The 25,740-nt window shown below is 38.6% G+C and overlaps 3 protein-coding genes across 9 annotated transcripts in view; all 3 read right to left on the reverse strand.

Moving 5' to 3' along the window:
• The window catches only part of fxr2 (FMR1 autosomal homolog 2), a 32,775-nt gene extending 31,210 nt beyond the window's left edge, over positions 1-1,565 (reverse strand). Inside the window, exon 1 of one of the 2 annotated variants that reach the window (XM_079867669.1) lies at positions 961-1,565. In XM_079867669.1, the coding sequence (XP_079723795.1) occupies positions 961-1,011 (51 nt within the window). In that variant the 5' untranslated portion in view covers positions 1,012-1,565. The remainder of the gene's footprint in view (positions 1-960) is intronic. The other variant, XM_079867670.1, reaches the window with a different exon arrangement.
• Positions 1,566-3,923: 2,358 nt separating this feature from the next.
• On the reverse strand, positions 3,924-16,201 carry LOC307156096 (putative G-protein coupled receptor 132). Of its 3 annotated transcripts, none has more exons than XM_079867308.1 (4): positions 16,121-16,185; positions 15,844-15,975; positions 14,118-14,700; positions 3,924-6,612 (listed from the first exon to the last, which is right to left on the reverse strand). In XM_079867308.1, exons 2-4 carry the CDS (start codon positions 15,851-15,853, stop codon positions 6,216-6,218), a joined length of 990 nt encoding a protein of 329 aa, XP_079723434.1. In that variant the 5' UTR covers positions 15,854-15,975; positions 16,121-16,185; the 3' UTR covers positions 3,924-6,215. The 3 variants fall into 3 exon arrangements, with proteins under 3 accessions (XP_079723434.1, XP_079723435.1, XP_079723433.1); XM_079867309.1 differs by having other exon boundaries at positions 4,156-6,612; positions 15,844-15,956; positions 16,121-16,201; XM_079867307.1 differs by lacking the exon at positions 15,844-15,975 and having other exon boundaries at positions 4,156-6,612; positions 16,121-16,189.
• Positions 16,202-18,790: 2,589 nt separating this feature from the next.
• ugt5g1 (UDP glucuronosyltransferase 5 family, polypeptide G1) lies at positions 18,791-24,932 on the reverse strand. 4 transcript variants are annotated; one of them, XM_079867675.1, is made up of 4 exons: positions 24,818-24,909; positions 24,517-24,577; positions 22,138-22,199; positions 18,791-20,973 (listed from the first exon to the last, which is right to left on the reverse strand). In XM_079867675.1, exon 4 carries the CDS (start codon positions 20,960-20,962, stop codon positions 19,376-19,378), a length of 1,587 nt encoding a protein of 528 aa, XP_079723801.1. In that variant the 5' UTR covers positions 20,963-20,973; positions 22,138-22,199; positions 24,517-24,577; positions 24,818-24,909; the 3' UTR covers positions 18,791-19,375. The 4 variants fall into 4 exon arrangements, with proteins under 4 accessions (XP_079723801.1, XP_079723802.1, XP_079723800.1 ...); XM_079867676.1 differs by lacking the exon at positions 22,138-22,199 and having other exon boundaries at positions 24,818-24,932; XM_079867674.1 differs by lacking the exons at positions 22,138-22,199; positions 24,818-24,909 and adding an exon at positions 24,689-24,814.
• Positions 24,933-25,740: the final 808 nt, after the last annotated feature.

Below are 25,740 nucleotides of genomic sequence, written 5' to 3' on the forward strand. Positions count from 1 at the left end.
AAGCAAATTGCACTGATATCTTAAAAAATGTCAGTGCCATTGATTTGTCTCAAGATTCACACCAGTAATGCTTTTTTCTATGGCATGTTTATAAAAGCTACTTAGATGTCCAAACTGAACTAAGCCCTGTCTGTGAAACCAGGCCTATATGTAATAAAAAACAACAACCACATGTCTTAATGGCACAGCTCATCCGAAAATGAAATCTTCATCTTCATTTTGGAAGAATGATGACATCAGAATTATTCGCTTTAATTGCCTGGAAAAAAAAGATGCAGTGACTCTGAATAATGCTGTCATACTCGAACATCTCTGCGTGTGGCCCATAGAAGAAAGAACGGGTTTTGGTACAACATGAGGATGATAAATGATGACAAATTTCATTTTTGGGCCACCTATCCCTTCGAGCACCGATGGAGTGTCCCATCATCCCCCGGTTTCACAGACTAAAATGCATGTTTGAGCTGTTTCAACTGAAAGCAACATGCACTGACATATCTTAAAATATGCCATTGTTGTTTCTCAATATTCACACCAGTAATGTTTATCAAAGCTACTTAAATGTCCTAATTGAACTTAATCAAAGCCCTGTCTGTGAAACCAGGCCCATGTGTCTCAAAACAAAGTGAGCCACCCATCCTCTTATGAAAGCCCAGAAGTGCTGTCTAGGTAGGGCAGCTCACTAGATGTTGAGACACTACCCTCATCAACAGACTCATTAGCTAACCTGCTAACAGGACTCCATGGATCCCCTGTTTACAAGCTAAGAAATACAACAAACAAATCAATCCAAATCAGGCCGATGACTAGCGAGCGAGCAGGTCCAAACCATCACAGCACATCTCGGGCCTCTTTGAAAGTGATACACACCACTGCATCCCACCTGAGCTGTCCCGACTCGTTCGTGAATGCGTACACTTGACCGTTATGGTTTCATATTGTTGTTTAAAATGAGGTTACCTTGTAGAAGGCCCCGTTGGAGCCGCGCACCTCCACGGCCAACCCGTCCATGTTGGTCGGCGAGTCCCCACGACTGAGCCTTTCTTTAGGCGCTCCTAAAGCGAGCGAGTCCGGTACCACCCCCAGCTTCACGGGCCTCTCGCCGTTCTCCGGCCGCTTGTGTGTGTCCAGTGTTTCGGGTGAAAGAGGGGGGCAAAGGTGACGGGGGAGCACAGGAGCCACAGGAAGGGGTTCAGCTCCAACACCCTTTCCAGCGGGGCAAATCAACTCAATGACTGCTGGCTAAAGCGCGAGAGAAGCTCGCGGTATTACAGTTAGAAACGGATTGGACTGATGTTGTCTGATGACGAGTGTTAGCACAACAGCTAGCGCAGCCGTTGATCAACGGTCACCGACGCCTTCTGGCACTTGAACTCACGGTTGCTTGCATATGATTTTCGTGAGAATCCTTTCTACTACGTCTGAAAACGCTGCTGATTGGGACGTTTGTTGTTTAATAAGACTGTAGTGCTGCTGTGCTGCTTCACCCTTCCCCTCCAACACACGCCGTCAGAGCGGAGCAGCAAGACTGTCTGTGAATGACCCCGAAATCCCCACCCCTCTCCACTCTAGCCACGCCCATTGTAGAGTTTGTGGTCGTGATTGGTCTACTGAGCTGCCACTCACGCACAGTCGTGCGCCGTGATTGGTGGAATTGTCGGGGGCCGGTCGACGCGGACCCAGTGCTCGCGGATCCTCGTTCGCCGGGTTTGTCTTATTAGCGCCAGTAATGTGTAGTTAGTTGCTATATTTGGGTGGCTCAGGTTTTTGACTGATTCACAAAAACTGATATGTAGATACAGGTCATGTAAAGACCCAGTTTTAAGCCTACCTCAGGGAAAATATGATAATGTTTGTTAAACATGATGAGGCACTGCCAGATGCTTGGGGGCCTTTTATAACATCCTATGCAACCACATGCACATGATAAATAACCATGAAATGTAGGCCTACTAATTTTAAAACACACTTTGAAGGCTTTGGTGTGTCAAACATTTAAAATATCCAGTGTATATCTTTTTGAATCAGGACTGAGGACTCATTTAAAATGTTATACTTGAAAATATGATAATTTTTGTTGAACATGATCGATGCCAGATGCTTTGGGGCCTGTTATAACACCCTATGCAACCGCATGATAAATAATGAAATGTACTAAATTTAAAACACACTTTGAAGCCTTTGGTGCATTAGGCACAACCAATTGATTTTGTATGTCAAACATTTAAAATGTCCAGTGTATTTCTTTTTGAATAAGGACTCATTTAAAATGTTATACTTGAAACTGCTGCTTTTTAAACTCAGTGCAATTCCCTGTTTGAAATACTGTACTTTATGGCAACATTAAAATACCATGGAATATAATCAAATGCCATGCATAACCACTGAACTATATTCTTACAATACTTTTCTTAACTGATGTTGGATTGTGAAATCTTACAGCTTCATGACTGTTGTGGACTGATATCTGATACAAAAGGAAACAAAAGTGCCATTAAGGTTAACTAAAAAGTACATCAAATTGTCTGGGATATAGGCTACTTAACACACATGGAAGGTGTGAACTGTTCCAGGATGTTGGCTGACTAATTGACGTGTGAGGAATGACACGTCAAACAGTTTGACCAAATGAGAGGGTGAGGAACTCAGGAGGGGGTTGACGGTGTAACAGCTGAAGACAGCAGATGTTGGAGGACATGTGTCGCGCATCAGAGGATATCTGAACAGATCTAAGACACTGTAAAGGGATATAAAGTGGATTTGAAAGTTACTGACCTTTCTTCAGTGTCACATGATCCTTCAGAAATCATTCTAATATGCTGATTTGCAGATTCTTCTCACTGAGGTGCAGATTTGTCATTTTGCATGACGCCACACTCAGCTTGTTGAACAGGTGCAAGGAAAACTAATCAAGGAAAATAAGCTGTGATGGCTAGCCAGAGAAAACAACACAAAGCCCCCCTTTTTATGAAAGGACTCTAAACACATGCATATGTGACATTAGACAGAGGATAATATAGAGCCACAGTGTCCATATCTGTTCTCATGGAGATTGTTGAGCCTATAGAGAAAATATCTTAATCTAAAGAAATAATTCTATTTTCACAAACATCAGTGTGATTTCTGACTTCATAGTCGTAACATTTTAACATGTTATTATCATACATCAGTCATGCAGCGTAACACACACAATCAGGAACTACTGAAATGAGAATTGATGTTTATACACTGTATTCAAAACTTGTGGTTCCAAAAAATGTTTAGGTTGCGACAAAATTAAATTTGCATTAAAAATGTTATTAAATTATATATATATTTTTTTCAATTATAAAATATGTTTTTAATGTACTCGTTTTTAGTATTTATTTATCTATTTTTAGCTTTTATCTTAAAAATGTTTTAGTGCTTATTAAAGGCAGACATTGGTTTGAAAATTGGCATTGTCTCTTTATGTTCCATATCAGGTTTTTGTTCTGAGCCACTATTTGGGCTTTAAATGGCTTAGGACTAGTGTTGGGGAAGTTATTTCAAAAGTAATGCACAACAATACTAATTGTGTTGCTTAGTTACTTTTGTGGGAAGTAGTCCATTACGTTATTAAATTACGTTACTTTTTACACCTATAGGCTGGGCTTCTTCTTTTTTTTATAACAAAAACAAAACAATAAAAAAAGGTTTACTTTTAACAAATGTGAAGTCCCTTTCACACCAAAAGTAAAATGATCCTCTCAACATACATGGGGACAAGAGAGCTGTCAGTCAATACAAGGGGGGAAAAAAGTGCAATGTAATGCATTACTAATAACTTGAAAAAGTAATCTGATTACATTACTCGCGTTACTTGTAATGCATTCCTCCTAACCCTGCATGGGAATAATCACTCTGGATGCAGGAAAATAAATAACATCATGCCAACACTGATTATCTGATTGTCTCAAGCCTTTTAATAAGTCAATTTCACATTTTTGGCAGCCCTCTAAAACAATTAGGAACTGCTTTTGTGCAGTTATGAAATTAACGTTTATTTACAGTGTGACAATTGAACCAGAAGTAGTATCAACCACTATTTGCTTTACTAATTATTTAACCAGACTTCAAAAAGATAACAAACAAACGAACTGTAGGCTTGGTAAGGCCATGAAAACAACGCAGATTACTGTTTATAAGTGTTTATTGATGCATACTCATACATACTGTTTCACATTCTATTTAAAAACAGTAGGCGGCATAAACTGTACAGTAAAGCTGTACATCATTATTTCTGAATATCCACCTTTTTTTACGCCCCGTGATGCTTTGCGCGGATTGTGGGAGTAACTTTCGTTAAACTGTAAACAATCAGGGAAAGGTTCGCTATATGAATGGATTTATCTTTTTTTAAACTGGATACAGTGAGATGACATTATTCTACTCTCCCTTCAACCATCAAACATTACAAAGAAATTTAAAAGTGTAAAAACAAATTACAACAGACCATGAATAACCCCAAAACAAGCCTGATTATTTTCGCAGCGATAGGCTGTTGCTTTAATCACAAATGTTCATTAGCTGGAACAGTAATGTCATTTCAAAGTGATTTATTATTAATATTTTATCTAGGCTACATGCTTTAGAAACAGTAAACACTGCTAATATGGATTAGAAGTGAAAAGAGACAGTTAAAGCATCCGTGTAAACAAACATGGAAAGAGATGAGGATTTGAGGAGAAAAATAGAGATTCAAAAGTAGACTATTCCAGTGAATGACTTATGGGATATATATCGTAAATTAAATCGGGAGAGCAGACCGTAAATGTGCAGTAGCCTAGGCCTATATGTTGTCCCTTTTCAGCTACTATTAGGCTACAGCGGAACACAAATGGGGGAAAGAGAAAATAATCAGGAATAAATGAATGCAGCGACTGAAAAGACCCCTCGCCAGAGACTGTTATTGGTAGGCTAATACCATCACTTTAAAATACCAAGCGTTGGGTTATTATCCTGACATCTAAAAATAAAACATGAAGGAAATTTGACAGCTCAATCAATCAACATGATGGATAATTAATATTTGTAGTGCAACCTTATTATTTGAGTGGAACCTTTCCAAACCGGAAGTGCCTCCCATAATCTAAAACGCAGTAGGAAAAAGGTGGATATTAGCCAGTTTCTCGCGGAAGTGAACATATTGATAGTTGCAGTATGTTGGGAAATAGTAGCCTATACATTTCAGCTCATAGTGTAAATGCATCCAAAGCAAGCACATGCAGTCTCACTCTATGTTATATTCTCAGTGCACTGCTCAACACAGCACATGTGTGCCTGCCTTTGCATATATCTTCCAGGAGGTGTCAGACATGACTTGGAAATCCTTAAAACCATTTTAAAAGAGCTCGACCTTTGGTCTGGTTTCTGAGTCGCTCTGGTCCAGGACCTTTGGTTTTTATGCACTTTTATGCACTCGAGCCACTTCTATATGCTTATTTCTCACTTTTATCACTGTCAACACGATTGTGTTTCTGTTAAGAAAACTAACAGAGCATAGCACAGATTTTACAGATGTTGGACAAAATACACTACCATTCAAAAGTTTGGGGTCAGGTTTTTTAAAAATGTAATTATTTTCTTCAGCAAGGGCGCACAACATATCACGGCTTCCTCCAAAATATGAAGAAGCACAACTGTTTTCAACATTGATAATAATTAATAAATGTTTCTTGAGCTGCAAAGCAGCATATTAGACTGATTTCTGAAGGATCATATGACACTGAAGACTGGAGTAATGATGCTGAAAATTCAGCTTTGCATCACAGGAATAAATTACATTTGAAAACATATTTTTTGTTACATTTTTGATCAAATATATGCAGTCTTGGTGAGGATAAGAGCCATCCTTAAAAACAATAAAAACCCCAAACCTTTGAACGGTTACACCTGAACTCAGACGTACAGTAATAAAGTATTTTCAGTAATACAGAGACAGTTGTGTATTCGAGTCTCCTCAGGCTGTCTAGGAGTCTAAACACTTGACTGAAAATGCTGAAGGTGTGTAGTTCCCAGATCCAGAGGACGTGCAAATGTCTCATACCAGTCATATCTTAATAACATCACTACAGGTAATTAGTCAAATCTCAGCCTGATAAGACATTTTCACGTCATGTGTGAAAGAAAAACTTGGTTTCAGCACATGCCTTACAAAGACACCAACCCCGATTAGCATCTGCACAAGACGACAGCTAAACATCTGCGCGGCCCTTGGGAAAAGTCTGTACTCGCGATCCCTGGTGCGCCCTTTGACCCCGGCAGGGGCAGAAGAGAGATCTGCGAAGCTCTTGGCGAGCGTCGTTGCAAAGAAAGAAGTAGAAAAGAGGGTCTAGGAGGGTGTTGAGGCTTGTGAGCCCGTAGCAGATTCGATAGTACAGGTAGAGGGAAACTTCCACTGAACATTGGTCTTTTTCACTCTCCGTAAGAAGCAGGGTGACAAATCTGTAGCCGACCACCAGATGATAAGGAGCAAAAATGACAATGAAGATGACAGTGATGACAACCAGGGTGGCGACGATCCTGCGGCGTTCGTGATCCGGCACAGACGGGGAGTTTCGTAGAGTCAACCCGATTCGGGCCGAGGTGTACCTGAATGTCAATAAGAGGAAAGAAAGGCCAAAAGGTTAAGATGATAGAGTTATGATTGTGTTTACATTCCTTTAAAGAGACAGACATATCTGTGTTTGTCATCTTTGCAATGGCATTTTGCCGGTATGCTGATTCATTCCTGGGGCTGTGTGTGCTGAGACAACATGTTTCTAATGAGCGGTGACAAATAAGAGCGTCTGCGATATGGTGAGAACCAGTCAGTGACATTTCACCAACTTTACAGGAGGGCCAAAACAAAATATTTCCATTGTTTGATCTGACTTTGTTTACTGATTTCAATCTTTTATTTTATGAAAAATGTGAACACACATGGATGACAGTATACTTATTGAACACTATTTTAACATTTATTCTGAATTTTTTTTTTATAAAAAAAGTATGATTATATGAAAAAATTATAAAAAAAAATGTATATGACCAATAAGTTATGTGTTTTTACATTGCTTTAACTCATAAAAATTAGTTAAGCAATTTTCAACTTTTTTTATACGTTTTACAAGATTCAACACTTTTTTTAAAGTCAGTTTAATATAATTTAAGTTGAAATTACTTAAACATCTAAGTTGACTGTAAATCTGTTAGATGCGAGCTTCAGCTTCTTTTTCTTTTTTCTTTTTTTTTACAGTGCATTAACCGAATGATACTGAAGTAATGAACTGCATTACAACTAATTATTATGAACAACTAATTAATAACATTTAGCCATTTAACCAACTTAAAGTAGGCTCCAGAACTGTAGGTTACTAAATATTGAGGTCATGAAAACATAACAAAAACAATGTGCGTCATAAAGAACGTTTCATATGTTTTTGTTCATGAGATAGATCACTATCTCTGATGGCTGACTTGTCAAGTCTGGTAGAAGTCCACATAAGACTGCAGGACACTGCGATCCGTGTGCTCAGTGGAAGTACGCAAGTCTTTCTTTTCCACAGCAGTGATCCCAGGAGGACATCTGTATAATGTTTTAGGTTCCAGTCCATGATAACCTCTGGTCTCCTGTTTTCCAACTTCAAGCATTTAACATTTTTGATGAAAAGGATCCAGAAAGTCACTGTGACTAAGTTCAAGCACCATGGTCTTCCTCGCCATCCGTAATACCCATCTGAACTGTACACAGGCCCATTCTCTCTGGCTGTCTCAATAGCTGCATGTCCAGATTTCCATGAGTTTGTGGTCAGTAATGGATTTTTTTTACTGCATGGAGGCACTAGAGAGGACCGATACGATCTTCTTCACCTTCATGGCACATGTAGCAGTTTGCTCCTTTGCTGCTTTATTCACAGACTGTCAGGTTGTAGGTGCTCAACTTCCTTGAGTAATATAGACTCGCTCACGTTACTCCATGGAGTCAGCACTTGTTCGAGATCAAAAGTGACTGCTCTGAACGAGGACTGTTCTTGTGCACGTCTCATCATGTTTTTTTTAATGTTCTCGGGCATGTGTCTTTCCGTTTTGGTGGGTCATGGTTTTGGATGTTTTCATTTTCTCCATCATCATTCCAAGAAATTAGCTTAATAATACATCTTCAGGCTGTCTGGCTTACGTGTGGTGTCAACCATTTTGACTCATGTGGTATCCAGAGGCTTTATCCACAATACATTTCTCAAAGCCAAAAGAGCATAACTGCAGGTACGCCCTTTTAGCACCAATAAAAGCCTTATTATTATTAGTAACTCTTATTAGTATGTTTAGAGTTAAGTCTTTTGGCTTATAATGAATAACTCCAAAAGGATTAAGCACTGAATTGTGTGCTTTGAAAGAGCTCATAAAGAGCTTTCAGTTGATGTAGCCTATCTCCATTTCACCTAAAATGTCACTTACGCCCCTCTGGTTCTCACCCCTCGAAATCTAGTTTAAAACACGTGCCAAGTTCTTAGAAATGTACTCATGTTGTACTTCATGTTGGTTTCATTTTGTATGTAAAACCATTTTTGACAAACATTTTAAATGAATTATGCTTAAAAAGTTATGAAGTGAAACTTCATAGTAAAAATCTAAAATATAGATGGGCTGTCAAACTGATTAATCGCATCTAACATAAAAGTTTGTGTTTATATAATATGTGTGTTTATGTATGTATACACTGTAAAACATTTCTAACCCTCCCAAATCAAAAATTTCAAGTGACCGATAACATCTAAATTTTTCAATTGGCCCAAGTGAAATTCTGTAAATGATAAAATTAAATTGACAGATTTTCACTTGGGCCAATTGAAAAATTTAGATGTTATCGGTCACTTGAAATTTTTGATTTGGGAGGGTTGGAAATTTTTTACAGTGTACTGGTTGCACCATGCATTCCTAAGAAATAATAACAACAAAAATCAAAAAATTTAATTCTTTTAATTGTGATCTTTTTTTCTTTATGATGTATTTTCTTTTATTTTTCTTCATGATGTAAATATTAAATATATTTTACAAAATTAAATTAAAAGCATGCTCATATTAGAAGAGGCAGTATTAGTTAGTTTTATGATACTTTTATTAATATTTTGGAGTTTCTTTAATTTTTTTTATTTCTAGTTTTCATGTTAATTTTAGTTTCATTTTTAGTAATTTTGTTGTGTGCTTTTGTCATTTATTTTTAAAATATTAGTTTTAGCACTTCAACTATAATAATAATAATAAAAAAAAATACATTTCAACTAAAACTTATTTCAGTTTATTGCCAAGACAACATTTCTAATGTTCATTTACTTTATGGTTTTCAACTAATATTTATGTTTTATTTTATTAAACAGAAATGTTTTTAATAGTTTTAGTTAACAATAAAAAATCTGAAAAGAGGTGTACAGTCATGGCCAAAAGTTTTGGCAGTGTCATACATTTTGTGTTTTGCAAAGATTGCTGCTTCACTATTTTTACATGTTTCTATGATATAGCCTACTGGAAAACATTAATAAGCATTTCATAAGTTTTAAAGGCTTTTATTGGCAAAAACTTTATGCAAAGAGTCAGTATTTACAGTGTTGACCCTTCTTCTTCACAACCTCTTGATTCACTCTGGCAGCTTCTAGGCCAAATCCTGTCTGATGGTGATCCATTCGTGCCTTATTGGGAGTAGATCACAATTTGAGGACTTCTGCTTGTCCACAAGTTCTCTTTGGGATTAAATCTAGGGAGTTGCCTGACCACAGATCCAAAATTTCAATGTAATGATCTCAGAGCCACTTAATTTTCATCCTTGCTTTGTGACATCATGCTAGAAAATGCACGGATCTTCACCAAATTGCTCCTGGATCGCTGGGAGTAGTTGCTTTTGTGGAATTTTTGATACCATTCTTTATTCCTGGCAGTGATGTTGGGCAGAACTGTGAGAGAACCCACTCTCTTGGATGAAAAGCAATCCCACACAAGGACGGTCTCTCAGGACTCGTGGCAGCGTTCACCTTTTCTTCTCCGGAGTCAATCGATTTCCCAGATGTTCCAAACAGTCAGAAGGGGGCTTCATCAGGGAAAATAACTTCACAGTCTTCTGCTGTCAAATTCTTGTACTTTTTGGAGAATTCCAGTCTGTCCTTGGTGTTTTTCTTGGAGAGAAGTGACTTATTTGCTGGCCTTGACACCAGGCCGTTATCCAAGCAGTTGAAGGTTTTGATGATCCGGTAAATGGTTATTTGTGAGGCCATTTTGAGTCAAAGCAATGCATGTTTTTCTTTGGAGGTAACCATTGCTAACACAACAACACAATGACAACAGCACTTCTTCTCTCCCTTTATAGCAGTCAGTCTGCTCTTATAATCCAATCAGAATGATTTCACCTGACTAGTACTCGTTCACACTTTCCCATGTGCTGATGATTTTATTAGTGAAATTATGTTGGCTGGTCATTTTGGGCCAGGCCCAAAAACAGTGAAATTTGGGGTTTTGTGATAAAATAAATATTTGTTGGCCAATTGAAGCTTTTTCAAAATTATTTTAAAACGCATCTGATCACTCTATCTAGAACTCACAATAATTTAGAAATCAACACCACAGCAACTGAAGTAGCAAACTTTTCGAAAGACAAAATGTATGTCACTGCCCAAACTTTTGGGCTTGACTGTACTGCATGTGCAAGTTGCATTTTTAGGGCCAGATTAACTAAACAGGGCAAATTAGAGGCATGAGAGCGCAATCCCATAAAAACGCCAAAGGGAATAGAAAGTTCTGTGGATGATCAACTAATGACGCACAAATTAAAGAACAGAGACGCAGCCTGACCAAAGCAATCTACCAAGAACAGCGCAAATTAGCATCTGGTAAATAATGGCACACATGCCAGTAAATTATAGCACACCTTATATAACGGTTAGTTATACAGTTCTTGATTCGGATTGGTCAATTATAGCTGTGTTTTATTCACGGTAAAACACGTCTACGACCGCTTCACCCAACGGTTCTATGTATCACTACACAACACCCCTAGCAACCACTCTTAGCAACGTAAACATGTTCTCATGGATGTTGTTCTTTGAAGGTTTTAGAGTAGTATAGAGCTGGTAAGTCCCGCCCCTTCCGCTAACCCCACAGGACCTCTAGGTTGAAAAATCGTCAATGCAAGTGAATGGGAGAAAATAATTATTTTCTGGTGGACACACGGCCTAAATGCAGGTACACTCGCTTACTCGATCTCTCACAATAGAGCTGGTAAGTCCCGCCCATCCGTAAAACCCCGCTGGACCTCTAGGTTGAAAAATCGTCAATGCAAGAATGGGAGAAAATAATTATTTTCTGATCCCGTTTGAATTTTGCCATGAATGTGAACATATGTTGTCTGTGAATTTTTAATATAATTTTTCGTGTAAAGAATGCTACAATTTAGCTGGTAGAAGTTTGATATGGTTAGACTTTGTGTGAGAGCACTTTGTGGACTACAACTTTTTGCTGCTTTCGACGCGAATCTAAAGAAAGAACAGCCGATTTGGTTTGAATGTTGACATTTGGGTACAAAACACACAGGCATCTCGATCTGTCTCCATAGATTACCGCAGCATTAGCACCGTGATTTGACAAGTGGAGGGAAAATGTGTTATGGGGTGACGTCACATAGGCGACATGTAGTCTTTCTCGTTATGTCTTTTCCACAACTGCTAGCCGAAGAATCATACCATATACTGTCAAACTCGTAACATGAAAAATTATATAAAAAATTCACAGACAACATATGTTCACATTCATGGCACAATTCAAACGGGATCAGAAAATAATTATTTTCTCCCATTCACTTGCATTGACGATTTTTCAACCTAGAGGTCCAGCGGGGTTTTACGGATGGGCGGGACTTACCAGCTCTATTGTGAGAGATCGAGTAAGCGAGTGTACCTGCATTTAGGCCGTGTGTCCACCAAACTGTTTTTAGCCAGCTGAAATAGCCTAGCTATGGGCACTTGAGAGCGTTTTGGCAGCGCAGCATTTTTTTCAGTTGAGACGCTTTGCTTGTTATGATACGCGAAAGTGTTAAAAGTATCTCATTTCACACATATTTTGTTTCTGTGTTGATTCTATATTAAAATGTCGATACAATGTAACATATTTTCTCTGGCTCTTGTTTTAAATTATTTTGTTCCGTTATAGGCCTGTCACGAAAAAATTGAAGACCGTAAGTACGTCTTTTAGTAGGGATACGGCTCTTCCGGTTAGCTTTTTACAATGGCGGAGTCCAATAGATACCGCTGGACCAAATCTCTCCGCAACCTGCCTGAAGTCACATATGACGATGTGGTTCGGATGGTAAATGAAAACTCTCAAGTGGAAAAGCATGAAAGCTGAGGTATGGCTGTCTATCCTGATGCAGAGCAACCCGGTACACTACAACAACAGCTGCGCGTGTTCGCCAGTAAGGTAAACGTTTCTATGGTAACAGCGAGTTGGACCAATCAGCAGACGTTGCTGCTACGCTTAGGATTGTGGGTAGTGTAGTTTTTTTTTCATAAGATCGCGGATAAAACATGTTTTTCTTAAAACAAGGTTGATTTCATACAAACTTATAGCTTCTACAGGAGCAAAAACCTTTCGCGAATCTCTTTGCTAGTTTGTTTTGGTTCCGTGCAGAGTAGAAGGAGTAAGAAGAGGGTATGTAGTGAACTTTTATAATTATTGCCCCAAATTTCTATACAATAAGTTAAATAGGGCAAAACCAGTGAACAATACAATAGATATAGTGCATTATATTCCAAGACATTTAACTTTAACTAAAATACTTTTAGATACTTTACCTTGTATGTATCTGATGTGTGGTTTCCAGCATAATTTACTATCAATAGTTATTCCCAAGAATTTAATTTCTGACACTATTTCTAATGCAACACCATCAATAATATTTCTGCGTTTTCTTTATAATTACCAAACATGTATAATCTGACCAATCACAGCCCTTGTGGTCTGCGTCGCCTCGACGCATAGTCACAATTTTTTGGAGGTGCACGTCGAGCTACGACGGAGGGGTCGGAGAGGGGTTTGCGGCGACACAGAGGGTTCTGCGGGGGTACGCCGTCTATTCGACGCAGAAGCATAAAACAGGCTTAAGGCCTATTTATACTTCTGCGTCGAACTGCCGCCGTAGCTACGTCCACGGCGTACCCTGACGTGCACCTCTCCAAAAATGTAACAACGCGGCAATTCTACGCGGACGCAAGCGCTGTGATTGGTCTGCCAGAACCCCTCCCTCGGGGTTTCACATGCTCCCTAGGTGCACGTCAACGCGGACAACGACGCAGAAGTATAAATTAAAACCAACACGTCGCCTACGGCGTATAGGCTCCGGCGTAGGTCCGACGCAGAAGTATAATGAGGCCTTTACACTTGCAGAGGGAGCATATGAAACCCGAGGGAGCGGTCCTAGCAGACCAATCACAGCGCTTGCGTCCGTGTAGAGTTGAGGCGTTGTTACATTTTTGGAGAGGTGCACTCAGGGTACGCCGAAGGGTACGCGCGCTAAACACTTTGGTGGACACACGGCCTTACAGTCGATATAGCATTTTCCTTCAGCTCAGTCCTATATTCGTAATAAAAAATCTGTTTGAATGTTCGCTGCGATATCTTGTCCTTTTAACAGTTAAGGGGGTTTCCCGTGCCCTGACACGCATCATTGTCTTGCTTCTCCGTCTCCGTGTTTAAGTTTCAGTCCTTTCAATATAAATGTCTTCTTTACTGACTGACTCACTCATAAAGTATTTTGCCGCCATCTAAAGGCAAAATATTGTAAATTCTGTTGCTGGTCAGGAACTGTTTTTTTTTTTTCAGCAGAAGGAAGGCATTTAGTGATTTTACTACATGAAAGTTGCCATGATAGGCCTATATATTTTTTTGGCTTTAATATTTGTATTGTGTGGTAACTGGTAACCGTTTTAAAAAGAAAAAAGAGGGTTTGCGCTGACGCAAGCTGTTAGTAAATCTGGCCCTTAATGTGTTTTTAAATAAATGATTAGATCTGGATCCAATAAGAGCATTATTTCATTGACCCAGCTGCACTGAAACTCCAAAACATGTCTTTCACTTACCCTAGTATAGAGCAGGGCATCAGGAACCCTAACGCAACTGTGGCAATTTTGAAGTAAGCGTATCTGGTGCTTACAGGGTACTGCTCCAGGCACAGCTCTCTCTGGGGCTCGAACACAGATGGGTACAGGCCAGTCAGGCAGAACAGAAATATCAACGTCCACACTATTACACCGGAAAAGGCTGCCACACGCACTTTCCGTACGCCACGGCTGCTAAGAGGATACACGATCGCTAGACAGCGGTCCAGGGCGATGAGGCAAAGGAAAACGACGCTGGCATAGAGGTTAACGTAGAAAACGTAGCCCACTAGCTGGCAAGTCACAGACCCGTAAGGCCAGCGGTGGTCTCCCTGCAGGTAAAGGATCCACAGAGGCAAGGTGAGGAGCTGGAGAAGATCTGAAAGCAGTAAGTTGAGGATATAAACCAGTTGGCATCCGCCTCCACCAGACCGGCCGAGCTGGTACAGGCCCCACAGGGACAGCAGGTTGACTGGGAGTCCGATAGAGAAGGCAAGGCTGTAGATGTAGGTCAGACCCAATCGGTCATTTGCCAGAGGGATTTGGCAGCTCCCATTGGTCAGGTCTGTGGAAAATTAGGGGAAAGAATTGCTCAATTCTGAAGTGTATATAGCTCAAATAGGTTAACAATACACTCTAAAAAAAAATGCAGGGTTGTTTTAACCCAAATTTGGGTTAAATATGGACAAACCAACCGTTGAGTTAAACATGTCATTTAAAAATGTAACCCAACAGCTGGATTTGTCCATATTTGACCCAAATTTGGGTTAAAACAACCCTGTATTTTTTTTTTTGAGTGTATGAATGCACAATATATCGGCACCATATTGGTAATCCAAAGATATTAGACTTTTGACATTCATATGAATCAGTATTATTTGATATTGGATATTTAATTGTGCATGCTATTTTTACATTTAAATGAACTTTGTCATGATCTTACATTCAACATTTGAAGAAAAAAAAACGAACAACTGCTTAGTAAATTACTATACCATTAAAAAGCTTGTTTTTGTTTTTTAAATGAATTAATTAATACTTTTATCCAGCAAGGGCACGTTTAATTGATCAGATTTGAGAGTAAAGACTTTTAATTTGTTACAAAAGGTTTCTATTCCAAATAAATGAACTTTCTAGAGTCCTGAAAAAAATGCATCACCGTTTCCACAAAACTATGAAGCAGAGCAGCGCAACTGTTTTCAACATTGATAATAATGATAATAATAAATGTTTCTTGAGCAGCAAATCATCATATTAGAGTGATTTCTGAAGGATCATGTGACACTGAAGACTGGAGTAATGATGATAAATTCAGCTTTGATCACAGGAATAAATCACATGTTAAAATATAATAAAATAGAAAACAGTTATTTTAAATTGTTAAAATATTTAACAATTTTAATTATGTTACTGTATTTGTATCAGATAAATACAGCAAATAAATGCTATAAATGAGATTTAATAAAAAAAAAAAACATCTTACCAACCCCAAACTTTTGATCGGTATGTTGCGATGCTTAATTCAACTTAAAAACTTTATTTTTAATTTATTCAAACCAAATTTTAATGTCAATCATTCATAACATGAAAAATATATCAGTCTGTATCGGCCAGAATTTTAATAATGTGCATTTCTAGTTGTTTTGTGTGTGTGTGTGTGTGTGTGTGTGTGTGTGTGTTTATGTTATGCAGACGAATGATAACTTACTCAGAATCATGGTTTCTATGGTTGTGACTTATCCATGACATTTGAATCTTCAAACTCTTCATTAAACATGTTGAACCAAATCTCTCCACTCCTCTAAGTTTTTCCAGTCACCTCTGACAATGATTAAGCAACCTTAGCACAGAAACGTCACATGACATGGTGCCACTATATAAATAATGTTTGCCATCAGATAAAACATTTCAAATATACAACAATCAACAAACTACAGTTCCAGAACCAATGCATCTATTTATTAAAAAAGGAGAAATATCCTCACCTCGATTAGGTCTGGAGAGCGTCTCCTGCATGTCCAGCTCCATGTGCATGAACCTGTATGTGTGTGTGTATGAATTCGAGTGGAAAAGTGTCCAACCAGGGGCTTGTCTGGCTTTTTGATCATTTCCCCCCGCAGGAAGCCACTTCTACTGCTTTTGAGCAGCAACATCCTGAAGCCTTTCTCCTTCAGAACAAAAACACCCTCCTGCCTACAGGCCATTATGTGAGGCAGAGATATGAGAGAGTCCAGGCTGTTCTTTCAGACGGAAGGGCCACTGAGAGACAAGCTGTAACACCCTTACATTCGTTTCCATGTCCCCTGTGACACCCCTCTACCCCACGTTTACTGGACACTGTTTTGATTGGTGTATCGACACAATGTAAAAAGCAAACAATAGATGTTTTACCAGCCAATGCACATTTGAGAACAAAGTAATGGGGGTGGCAATTTTGGACATGTTTGATTATTTCAGAAACTGAGGATTAACTGGGATTTTTATGCACAATCATCTCTAGGGTTTTACAGAGAATGGGCCGAAAAAAAGGAGATATCCATTGAGCGACAGTTCTGTGGGTGAAAAAGCCTTGTTGATGCCAGAGGTCAGAGGAGAATAATTGGTTCAAGCTGGTAGAAAGGCAACAGTACCTCAAATAAGCACTCGTTACAACCGAGACCTGAAGAAGAGCATCTCTGAACACAGAAGAGCATCTCTGAACACAGAAGAGCATCTCTGAACACAGAAGAGCATCTCTGAACACAGAAGAGCGTCTCTCTGAACACAGAAGAGCATCTCTGAACACAGAAGAGCATCTCTGAACACAGAAGAGCGTCTCTGAACACAGAAGAGCGTCTCTGAACACAGAAGAGCGTCTCTGAACACAGAAGAGCGTCTCTGAACACAGAAGAGCATCTCTGAACACAGAAGAGCGTCTCTGAACACAGAAGAGCGTCTCTGAACACAGAAGAGCATCTCTGAACACAGAAGAGCGTCTCTGAACACAGAAGAGCATCTCTGAACACAGAAGAGCGTCTCTGATCACAGAAGAGCGTCTCTGATCACAGAAAACTTTATATAGTTTTTACCTCTACACAACCACGTCCAAGTGATCTGAGGGCGCGCACGCGTTCTGGCTTAGTCTGCGCAAGCGCCGGAAAGTGTACAAGAGGTAAAAACGATATAAATACTGTCCGTTTTCTCACACAAACCGCTCGTTTCGTGTCTTAGGCCATCAATGTGTACTTATGATGGGGAATTGTTTAATTTGGACTTCTCTGTGCATGCTCTTTGAGGTGTTGACCATAGACCTGCATTATATGACTGACAGACAAGAACGGTTTGACCTAAAAATATCAAAATTGAAACTACTGCGGAAACAAAGACACCTACATCTTGGATGCCCTTGAGGTAAGCTAAAACATACCAAAATTTAATTTCAAAGTGACCTATCCCTTTAAATTGTATTAATTTAAATATGACCAATTTTTAAACATGGATGTTTGTGTAGTGTGCTATGAATGCTTTTATTCTGCAGATGTGAACATGTGGTAAATGAATGAGAGCAGGAAAGAATTCAATGACCTGAGATAAGAAATACCAGGAAGTGGATTAGAACTGAAACAAGCAAAGATGTTGCCTATTGAACCTTTAATGATGATTAAAAACACATTCACAGTGGGAGAGGGAACAATATCAAGGCTGAACTGGGGATACATCTTGTTGGCTTCTTAATAGGCACTAGATTATGTGTTGAGGATCTGGTGAAGACACAGACTAGCATACACTCTTAGAAAGAAATTGCAACAATTTTACCTTTAGGGGTACAAAAGTCACTGGGGCAGTACTTGGGACATCTTTGTACCTTATTTTTATTTATTTATAGTAGTACTTTAAGGTGCATTTTGCTACTAATATGCACCTTTTAAGGGAGGAAATATTTTACAAAGATGTCCTTTTAAAGGAGAACTCCGGTCAATTTTAACATTGAGCTCATTTTTTTGTACATTTGGAGTGCTGTCAATACAGAGAACAACGACAAAAATCGGTGTTGCCTACACCGTGTTATCCTCTTTTTAAAATTTGCACCCTGTTGACTTCAATGGGGCAAGTTTTAAACCTGCTTTTAGCCTCTTAACATCCTTGATGTGTCATTACAAGTGCACAGGTCATGTGAGTGATTCCTTCGGAGTGAACGCGGGTCAATCTGACTGCAGTAGATGTGAAAGATATGAATAAAAATGATATTTATTTAGCCAGCGCTCATACCTGTATTTACATCCTGTTTTCGGTCAAAGTCCATAGTAATCGATTGTCGAGTTCACGCGCATTGGTTTAGTACCTATGATCATGCGCGTGAACTCGACAATCGACTACTGTGGACTTTGACCGAAAACAGGATGTAAATACAGGTATGAGCGCTGGCTAAATAAATATCATTTTTATTCATATCTTTCACATCTTCTGCAGTCAGATTCACCGTGTTCACTCTGAAGGAATCACTCACATGACCTGTGCACTTGTAATGACACATCAAGGATGTTAAGAGGCTAAAAGCAGGTTTAAAACTTGCCCCATTGAAGTCAACAGGGTGCAAATTTTAAAAATAGAATAACTCGGTGTAGGCAACACCGATTTTTGTCGTTGTTCTCTGTACTGACAGCACTCCAAATGTACAAAAAAATGAGCTCAATGTTAAAATTGACCGGAGTTCTCCTTTAAGGGTACTGCCCCAGTGACAAGCTGTTGTACCCCTAAAGGTACAATTTTTGCACTTTTTTTTCTGAGAGTGTAGTTTAAAGTACAAATATATATGCTTTATTATTCCATTTGCATTAGTTTTTTTTTTTTTTTTTTAGCAGTCACAACCATTAAGTCAGAACTATACTTGTTAATACCTCATCTAATACTGTAAAAACATACACACTAAAATATTGCTAAACATTATTCAGGCATTGCATGTACAACTTACATGTGGCCTACAGTTGTTTGCCACAGTAATGAAACAAGCGTATGTTCACCATGCATGAGACTATCAGAGCATGCATTCTCTGGGAATCAAACCCATGACCTTGGCCAGAATGCATTTATCAGCAGATGTTTCGCCAATTCATAACTTGGGAAATCCTATTTCATGTGAAAACCCTAAATGGACCATTGTTGGATAGGAAAAGATTTTTGCAAACTGCATGACATTAAATTTAGTTTCACCCAGTTTTGCAATAAGTACATCAAGAACAAGAGCATATCAAAAGCTCAGTTCAGTCCACCTTCCTCTTTTTGATTGACTTCCTGCAACACAAAAGCTTGCAGACATATACTGAGGTCAAAAGAGCGATCGCAGTGAACGCCAGTAGAAATGCCAACACATCTAGGTTGTGGTACGAGTACCAAGGCAAATTATTAGCCTCAGAGCGAAGATGAGCTGCTCCTTTGTGTCTCATGACAAACTCAATCCAAAAAGTGGCACTATCAAGAGGAGACAAGGGCCGATCGCGATGCAACTCTGACAGTTTGCGGATGTTGCTTTGGTACATCGGGTTCTCCAGGACGTCTTTGAGGGCTTCGAGGAATTCTTGTGACGTGAGCGTTGCGACTTGAAGCACTCGAGCCGCACTTCGCACCTGCAGCCGCAGAACGTTGTCAAACTGGTCAAAGAGGATCGGCAAAGCTAAGACGGGGACACCATGGTAAATAGCTTCATAGATGCCATTGGTGCCGCCATGAGATACAAACATGCGAGTCTTCGGATGGCCCAGGAGATCATTCTGAGGAAACCACTCTAGGAGTAAAGTGTTGTTTCCCAAGGTTGAGGGTCGTTCCCCATGGTACCTCCACACGACTTTCTGAGGGATCTCAGCAAAGGCTGTAGCAATGGCTTCTGTGATCGTTTTAGGGAGAGCACCGACCACAGCTCCCAAAGACATGATAACTACTCCATGCTCTCCAGAGCTCTGCATAAACTCTTCCAGGTCCTCGGGAAGGGCTTGAGCCGGCTGACATTGAAAGCCACCGATGTAGGCCACGTTAGGCATGGTGGGTCGTGGAAACTCAAAAACAAAGTCCACTCTCATCAACCAAATGTCAGCAGATTGTTGCATTGAGAGAAGATCAGTGCCAGGCGGGAAGTGGCGCTCAAGCACTTTGTTGTAAATTGGCACGATTATGTATCGCTCCTGAAGGAGGCTGAACAGATGCCGTAGGAAGTTTTCCGTCCGTTGCATGAAGCTCATTTGGTCGTGGAGCAATGAATTATACGTTGGGATGTAGGATGGAGGTGATGGAGCGATTTGCATGTGAGCATCTCCAGCATTTAGCCAACGTACATTGTAAACCAAGGGAAGGTGGAGGAAATTGGCTAAAAGGACTCCGGTTGGGAACGCCGGGTCTGTTAGAAGCAAGTCAAACTTGGCCTCTCGCAAGCGTTCGACAAGCGCTGCATCATCCAAAATGGTGGAAATAATTTGAAGCGCTGCGTTGTGAAACACCTTTAGTATGTTGGTGACATATTTCTGTTGTTCAAAGAAACGAACGAAGGGCGACATCCTTTGTAGTGCTAGCGACCTCTCTATCAACATCTTAAAGTAGTCAGAGCCGACGTCTTCGGTCTCCATTGGGCTGACGGTGACGATGTTGTAGAGGGAGGACTTCTCTTGGATGTACCAACTTTTAGACGAACGCACCACTGTGAGGCTATGGCCGCGGGTGTGGAGATTTCTCATAATGACTTGCATGTTCACCCAGTGACTGCCATCCTCAGGCAACACCAGGATATTTCCACCATGACAGCAGGACGACACAAAGAGCAGACAAGTCAGTGCAGAGAGTTGTGTCGACCTCAAATCCATCTTTTAGAAAGCTGTAAATAGACACAGAGAGAGAGAGAGAGAGAGAGAGAGAGAGAGAGAGAGAGAGCAAGATGTTTACAATTTTACAGCCAGAGTATTTTCTCCTAAAATAAATAGTTAGACATTTTGCATATACAATAGATAAGGTTGTGATTGAAAAATGGAAATATAAACACTTGTGGAAGGCACAGAATTGTATAAAAATGTTCAAAATGTGCCCCAAAATGTATATAACCTTAATTTATTTTATGCATAGCTTATATTATATTGTATTACACACTTCCCGGCCCAAAAATTGTTGCAAAAACAACATTGTTATCCTATGGCCACGATCTTCCTAAATGGCTCCTTCCTTCCTTCCTTCCTTCCTTTGAGTCTAGGGTTAGAAGAACTGTTGCCAAACTGCCGGTCAGTGAATAAAACATTATCATATAGTATATATACAGGCTATATACATTTTGGGGCACAATTTGAGCACTTTTATACAATCCAGACCAACTTTAACTTCATATAAGAAATGTTTCATGTCTGAAACCACTTTAAAGTGCAACAAGTTTGACCCTGACCATACAACTTTTCAGAAGTTCATAATATTTACCAACAAGCATCAGGAATGATAAATGAGAGCGCATTAAAAGAAAACAGTCAGAACGAGAGCATTTCTGTGTTTATGTTTGATCTGTCCTGCATCTACATCACTATACTGGAATTACCTGTTCCTGTTTTCAGATAATACTCCATTTGTTAGCTGGAACGAATTGTATCGTAATAATCTCCAGATCTTGAGCAAAAGCAAAAACCAAAACTCTGCAGCTGTTCAGTACAAGATACTTGTCTCATCCTTGATGGCCGAGTCCTTACTGTTAGGAACTTCTCTCTTTCTCTTCCTTTCCTAAATCCCACATCCCCCCCAACTCCTCCCACTGGCTTTCTCTTCCAACCTATCTGCACAGTGGAACTCAAATATGTGCATTCAGCTCATACCAAAAAAAACAACATACCATCAAGAGGCCTTTTAACAGGACATATCGAGCCATGTGCCCACAGATCAAGGATTTTAATATCACCTAACACATTATGAAAATATCGTCTTTTTAGCTCATTAGTACTGATCTTTGTTTGAGGCATTACCCGTATCCGTGCTGAACAAGAACATTCAGGGAGGTTTACTTTACCTTGACTCAGCCACTCCCTTCGACGCTCTGGTTGTCTTGTGCAAACACTGCCAAAACAAGCTCTGGATTTCCAAAATGTATACACACACATTAAAGATATGATCACTTCCAAGCACACTGTATAAGACAGGCCAAAACAGGCAAAAGGCTGTGTGTTTCTGTATTAAACGTCCTTCTCGTGCTCTGTAACATGAGATCTAAAGTGGCCTCTGGTCAGAGTTTTGGATTAACTTCCAGTCAGAGACAGCAAAATGTCCTCACTGATTCCCTGTTAGCCTTTGTGTGAACCAATGTTAAACTTTAGGTTCTGGACTGAATAACAAGGCAAAACTGGGGCGCTGCAAAAGGGCTATTAGCACTCAGCTCACACATAGTTTTGTTTGCCAAAAAACAGCTTGGATCAGTCATTCTTGTAGTGAAGTTCTAAAGATCACTAATCTGTTCTGTGCAAAGCAAAATCCAGCACACTGAGATTTCATAATAATGTAATACATTTACAAAGGTGTTTTTTTTTTTACATTGAATTGCATTGTAATTAGAGCTGGGCAATGATTAATCGATTAAATGTTTGTGTTTACATAATATATGTGTGTGTACTGTGTATAATTATATTGTATATATAAATACACACACATGCATGTATATATTTAAGAAAAATGTGTTATTTATATATAAAATATTTATATTTATATAATATAAATGATATATAAATATATACAGTAAATAAATGCAAATATTTCTTAAATTCATACATGCATGTAAAATAATTATACACAGTACACACACATATATTATGTAAACACAACATTTTATTTTGGATGCGATTATTTGCGATTAATCGTTGCCCAGCACTAATCATAATGTATTTTACATTAAACACTTTTTATTTAAAATGGTCAGTTTGTTTTACACCATTACAATTATAACGTGATTATTGCAACCAACTGCTAATCCTTTTTATCATACTATTTCAAAATAATAAATTGTAATGCAAAATAGCAAAATGAAAATTTTCTTGAATATTTGAGAGCAATACAGTCATAATCAGTCTTGCAGGAACATAGTATCGGCCCAAATCCGGCCCACATCTGGTATATGTGGATTCCACACGAGTCTGACACCATGTTGCTGTCTGGGAAGGTTTTAATAATCAAGATCTGCTTGTACATTACAATATTAGAACAACTAATAATATGTAGTTTCAACTTAAAAAAGTGTTCATGATCCCTTAAAATGTTAAGCTTAATCAACTTGTATCTTTGAGTCATCACAACAACAAAAATGCTAAATTTAAGTTGTGATAAATAATTGTAAAAATAATTTTATTCAGTGTAAAGAAACTTGCAAAGAGAAAATACAGCTTAAATTGAACTTGCTGAGACAGTCAACAGAAGTCTTGCATCATCCAGAATACTAGCCACCAAATTCCTGCTGCTGTTTTGGGAAATTCCAGGAAGTGCCCCGAACTATAAGGTCAACCTGAATTGCTAAAATGCATACAGGCTGCTGCATACTGCAAAAACATCAAATGACAAAAAAAAAAACAAAAAAAAAAACATTTTCTAAAAATAGTGCATTTGTCGTTTTCCAACAAAAATACCTAAACATCCTAAAAACTATAAATTTACCTGATAAACAAATTTGTGCACATTCTGAGAATATATCTTGAATTATTTTCTTTACCCCATTGTCTAATAGTTTTATCTTGTTTTAAAGCAGGGTTGCCACAGAACCAAAGTTTTAGTAGTTGGTACCAGTCAAATTTTGCAGTTCTCGGTACCAAAAAACGTTTGAGTTAAGTACTTTAAAAAATGCAAGCCTTTAAATATGTTTGTCAATTCAGAAACTTTGCAGAAACCAGAAAAACTGGAAGAGATTAAACATACCAGATTAAATATCCTCTCGCTGAAACAAGTCTTATCTTGCACATGGATTTTTAGATATTTTGAAGGGAAAACAAAAGCATTGATTAAGAATTATTTTCTGCAGTTACTATCCATTTTATATTGTAACAGCTTCTTTTTCTGTTTTTTTTTTTTTTTACCTACAGTGTCATTTGACCATAAATGTCATTAAATAGAAACAAAAACACATAATACATCAAGCTAAAAATAATGAAAATACGTTTTCCATAGAATTTTGAGCTGTGCTTTGTAGGCAGGCTTTTCCCATAACGAACACAACAAACAGACATTAGGCTTGTATTCACCAAGCAGCAAGAGGTTTAACATTGTTACTTGTTTGTTAGCTATTATATGCATTTGTTTGGCAGATTCACATAATGGCACAGCAAAAAGCACAATTAACTAACAAAATCTGTGCGAATGTGCATAAGCTTTAAAACACAGAATGGTTCGAATATTTGTGTGAAACTCTTACTTGTTTCTGCCAACAGGCGAGGCTTGCAGAGTTAAGCTGGTTGAGCGGAAAACTGGTCCATCTGTGCAAAGTTCAAATGTTCAGTGTTAATGTGACCCTCAAAGTGGTGAATAGAACTAAGCTTTTATTTAATGTTTAAAAGACCTGGGTGCAACAGTTAATAATGGCTAACCTTAACATCTCATCTTTAAACTTATTTTTAGAACTGAGTGAGACATCAACAACTATTTTCGACACATGAAGAAGTCTTAAACAGTCCAACAAGCTATAAAATCATCAACGCAAACAACTTGTAGATGACTTATCTTGAAAAAGATCTCAAACATTCAGTTTGAAAGAGGAGGCGAGCTGCCAAAAGCAACAAAGGCAGGTGTAATTGCTGACTATGACTCCAGGCTATGACTCACTTCATGGACTTTATCACAAATCCACAGCTTCCTCTTTCCTCTGTTACTTTCTACAGTTTAAATTACATGGTACAAAACATTCTGCCTCTGGGAATACTAATGTTATATTTGGAGCTGACTGAGAATATTGTACCTTAATGATTTCTCATATTTTGCAAGCTCCAAAGAGTGCTGCCTTGTCCTGACCAAATAGAAAATTTGCTTAAACATGAATATAGTGAGTATGTGTGTGCGATTGTGCATAGATCTGACTATGTATTTAAGCAATTGATGGTATATGGGAAACAGTATGAAAAAGGTCACATACAAACAGTCGATGCCAAACCCCCCTGTAGAGAAGTAACCCAGACAGTAACATATGTCGGCCCAAAAACATGATTGTGCTATTTGAACTTATTTCTTCGCTTCAACTCAGTGAACAGTATTGGATTTTGAATTCAAGTTTATAAGGTTTGAAAAATTTAAGTAATTCATTGTCTTGACCAGTGTTGGGGAAAGTTACTTTTAAAAGTAATGCGTTACAATATTGCATTAAAAGTAACTAATTGCATTACTTTTTATTGAAAGTAATGCGTCATGTTATTTTTGCGTTACTTTTTCTTGTTTGTCTTTTAATGACAACAAAAAAAGTTATATTTTTGGCAAATGTAAAGGCCCTTTCACACCAAAGGTGAAATTAATAAGCCTTAGGCTGAAGAAAATGCAAATTCATGCCTGTACAGTAGAGGGCGCAAATAAAACAAACACAAAAGTAATGTTAATTTAAAGTCATTGGGTCTCATTCATGAAACATTCGTAAATATACGAGTAAATATGA

The sequence above is a fragment of the Squalius cephalus genome, assembly GCF_949319135.1.
Source record: "Squalius cephalus genome assembly, chromosome: 3".
NCBI lineage: Eukaryota > Metazoa > Chordata > Actinopteri > Cypriniformes > Leuciscidae > Squalius > Squalius cephalus.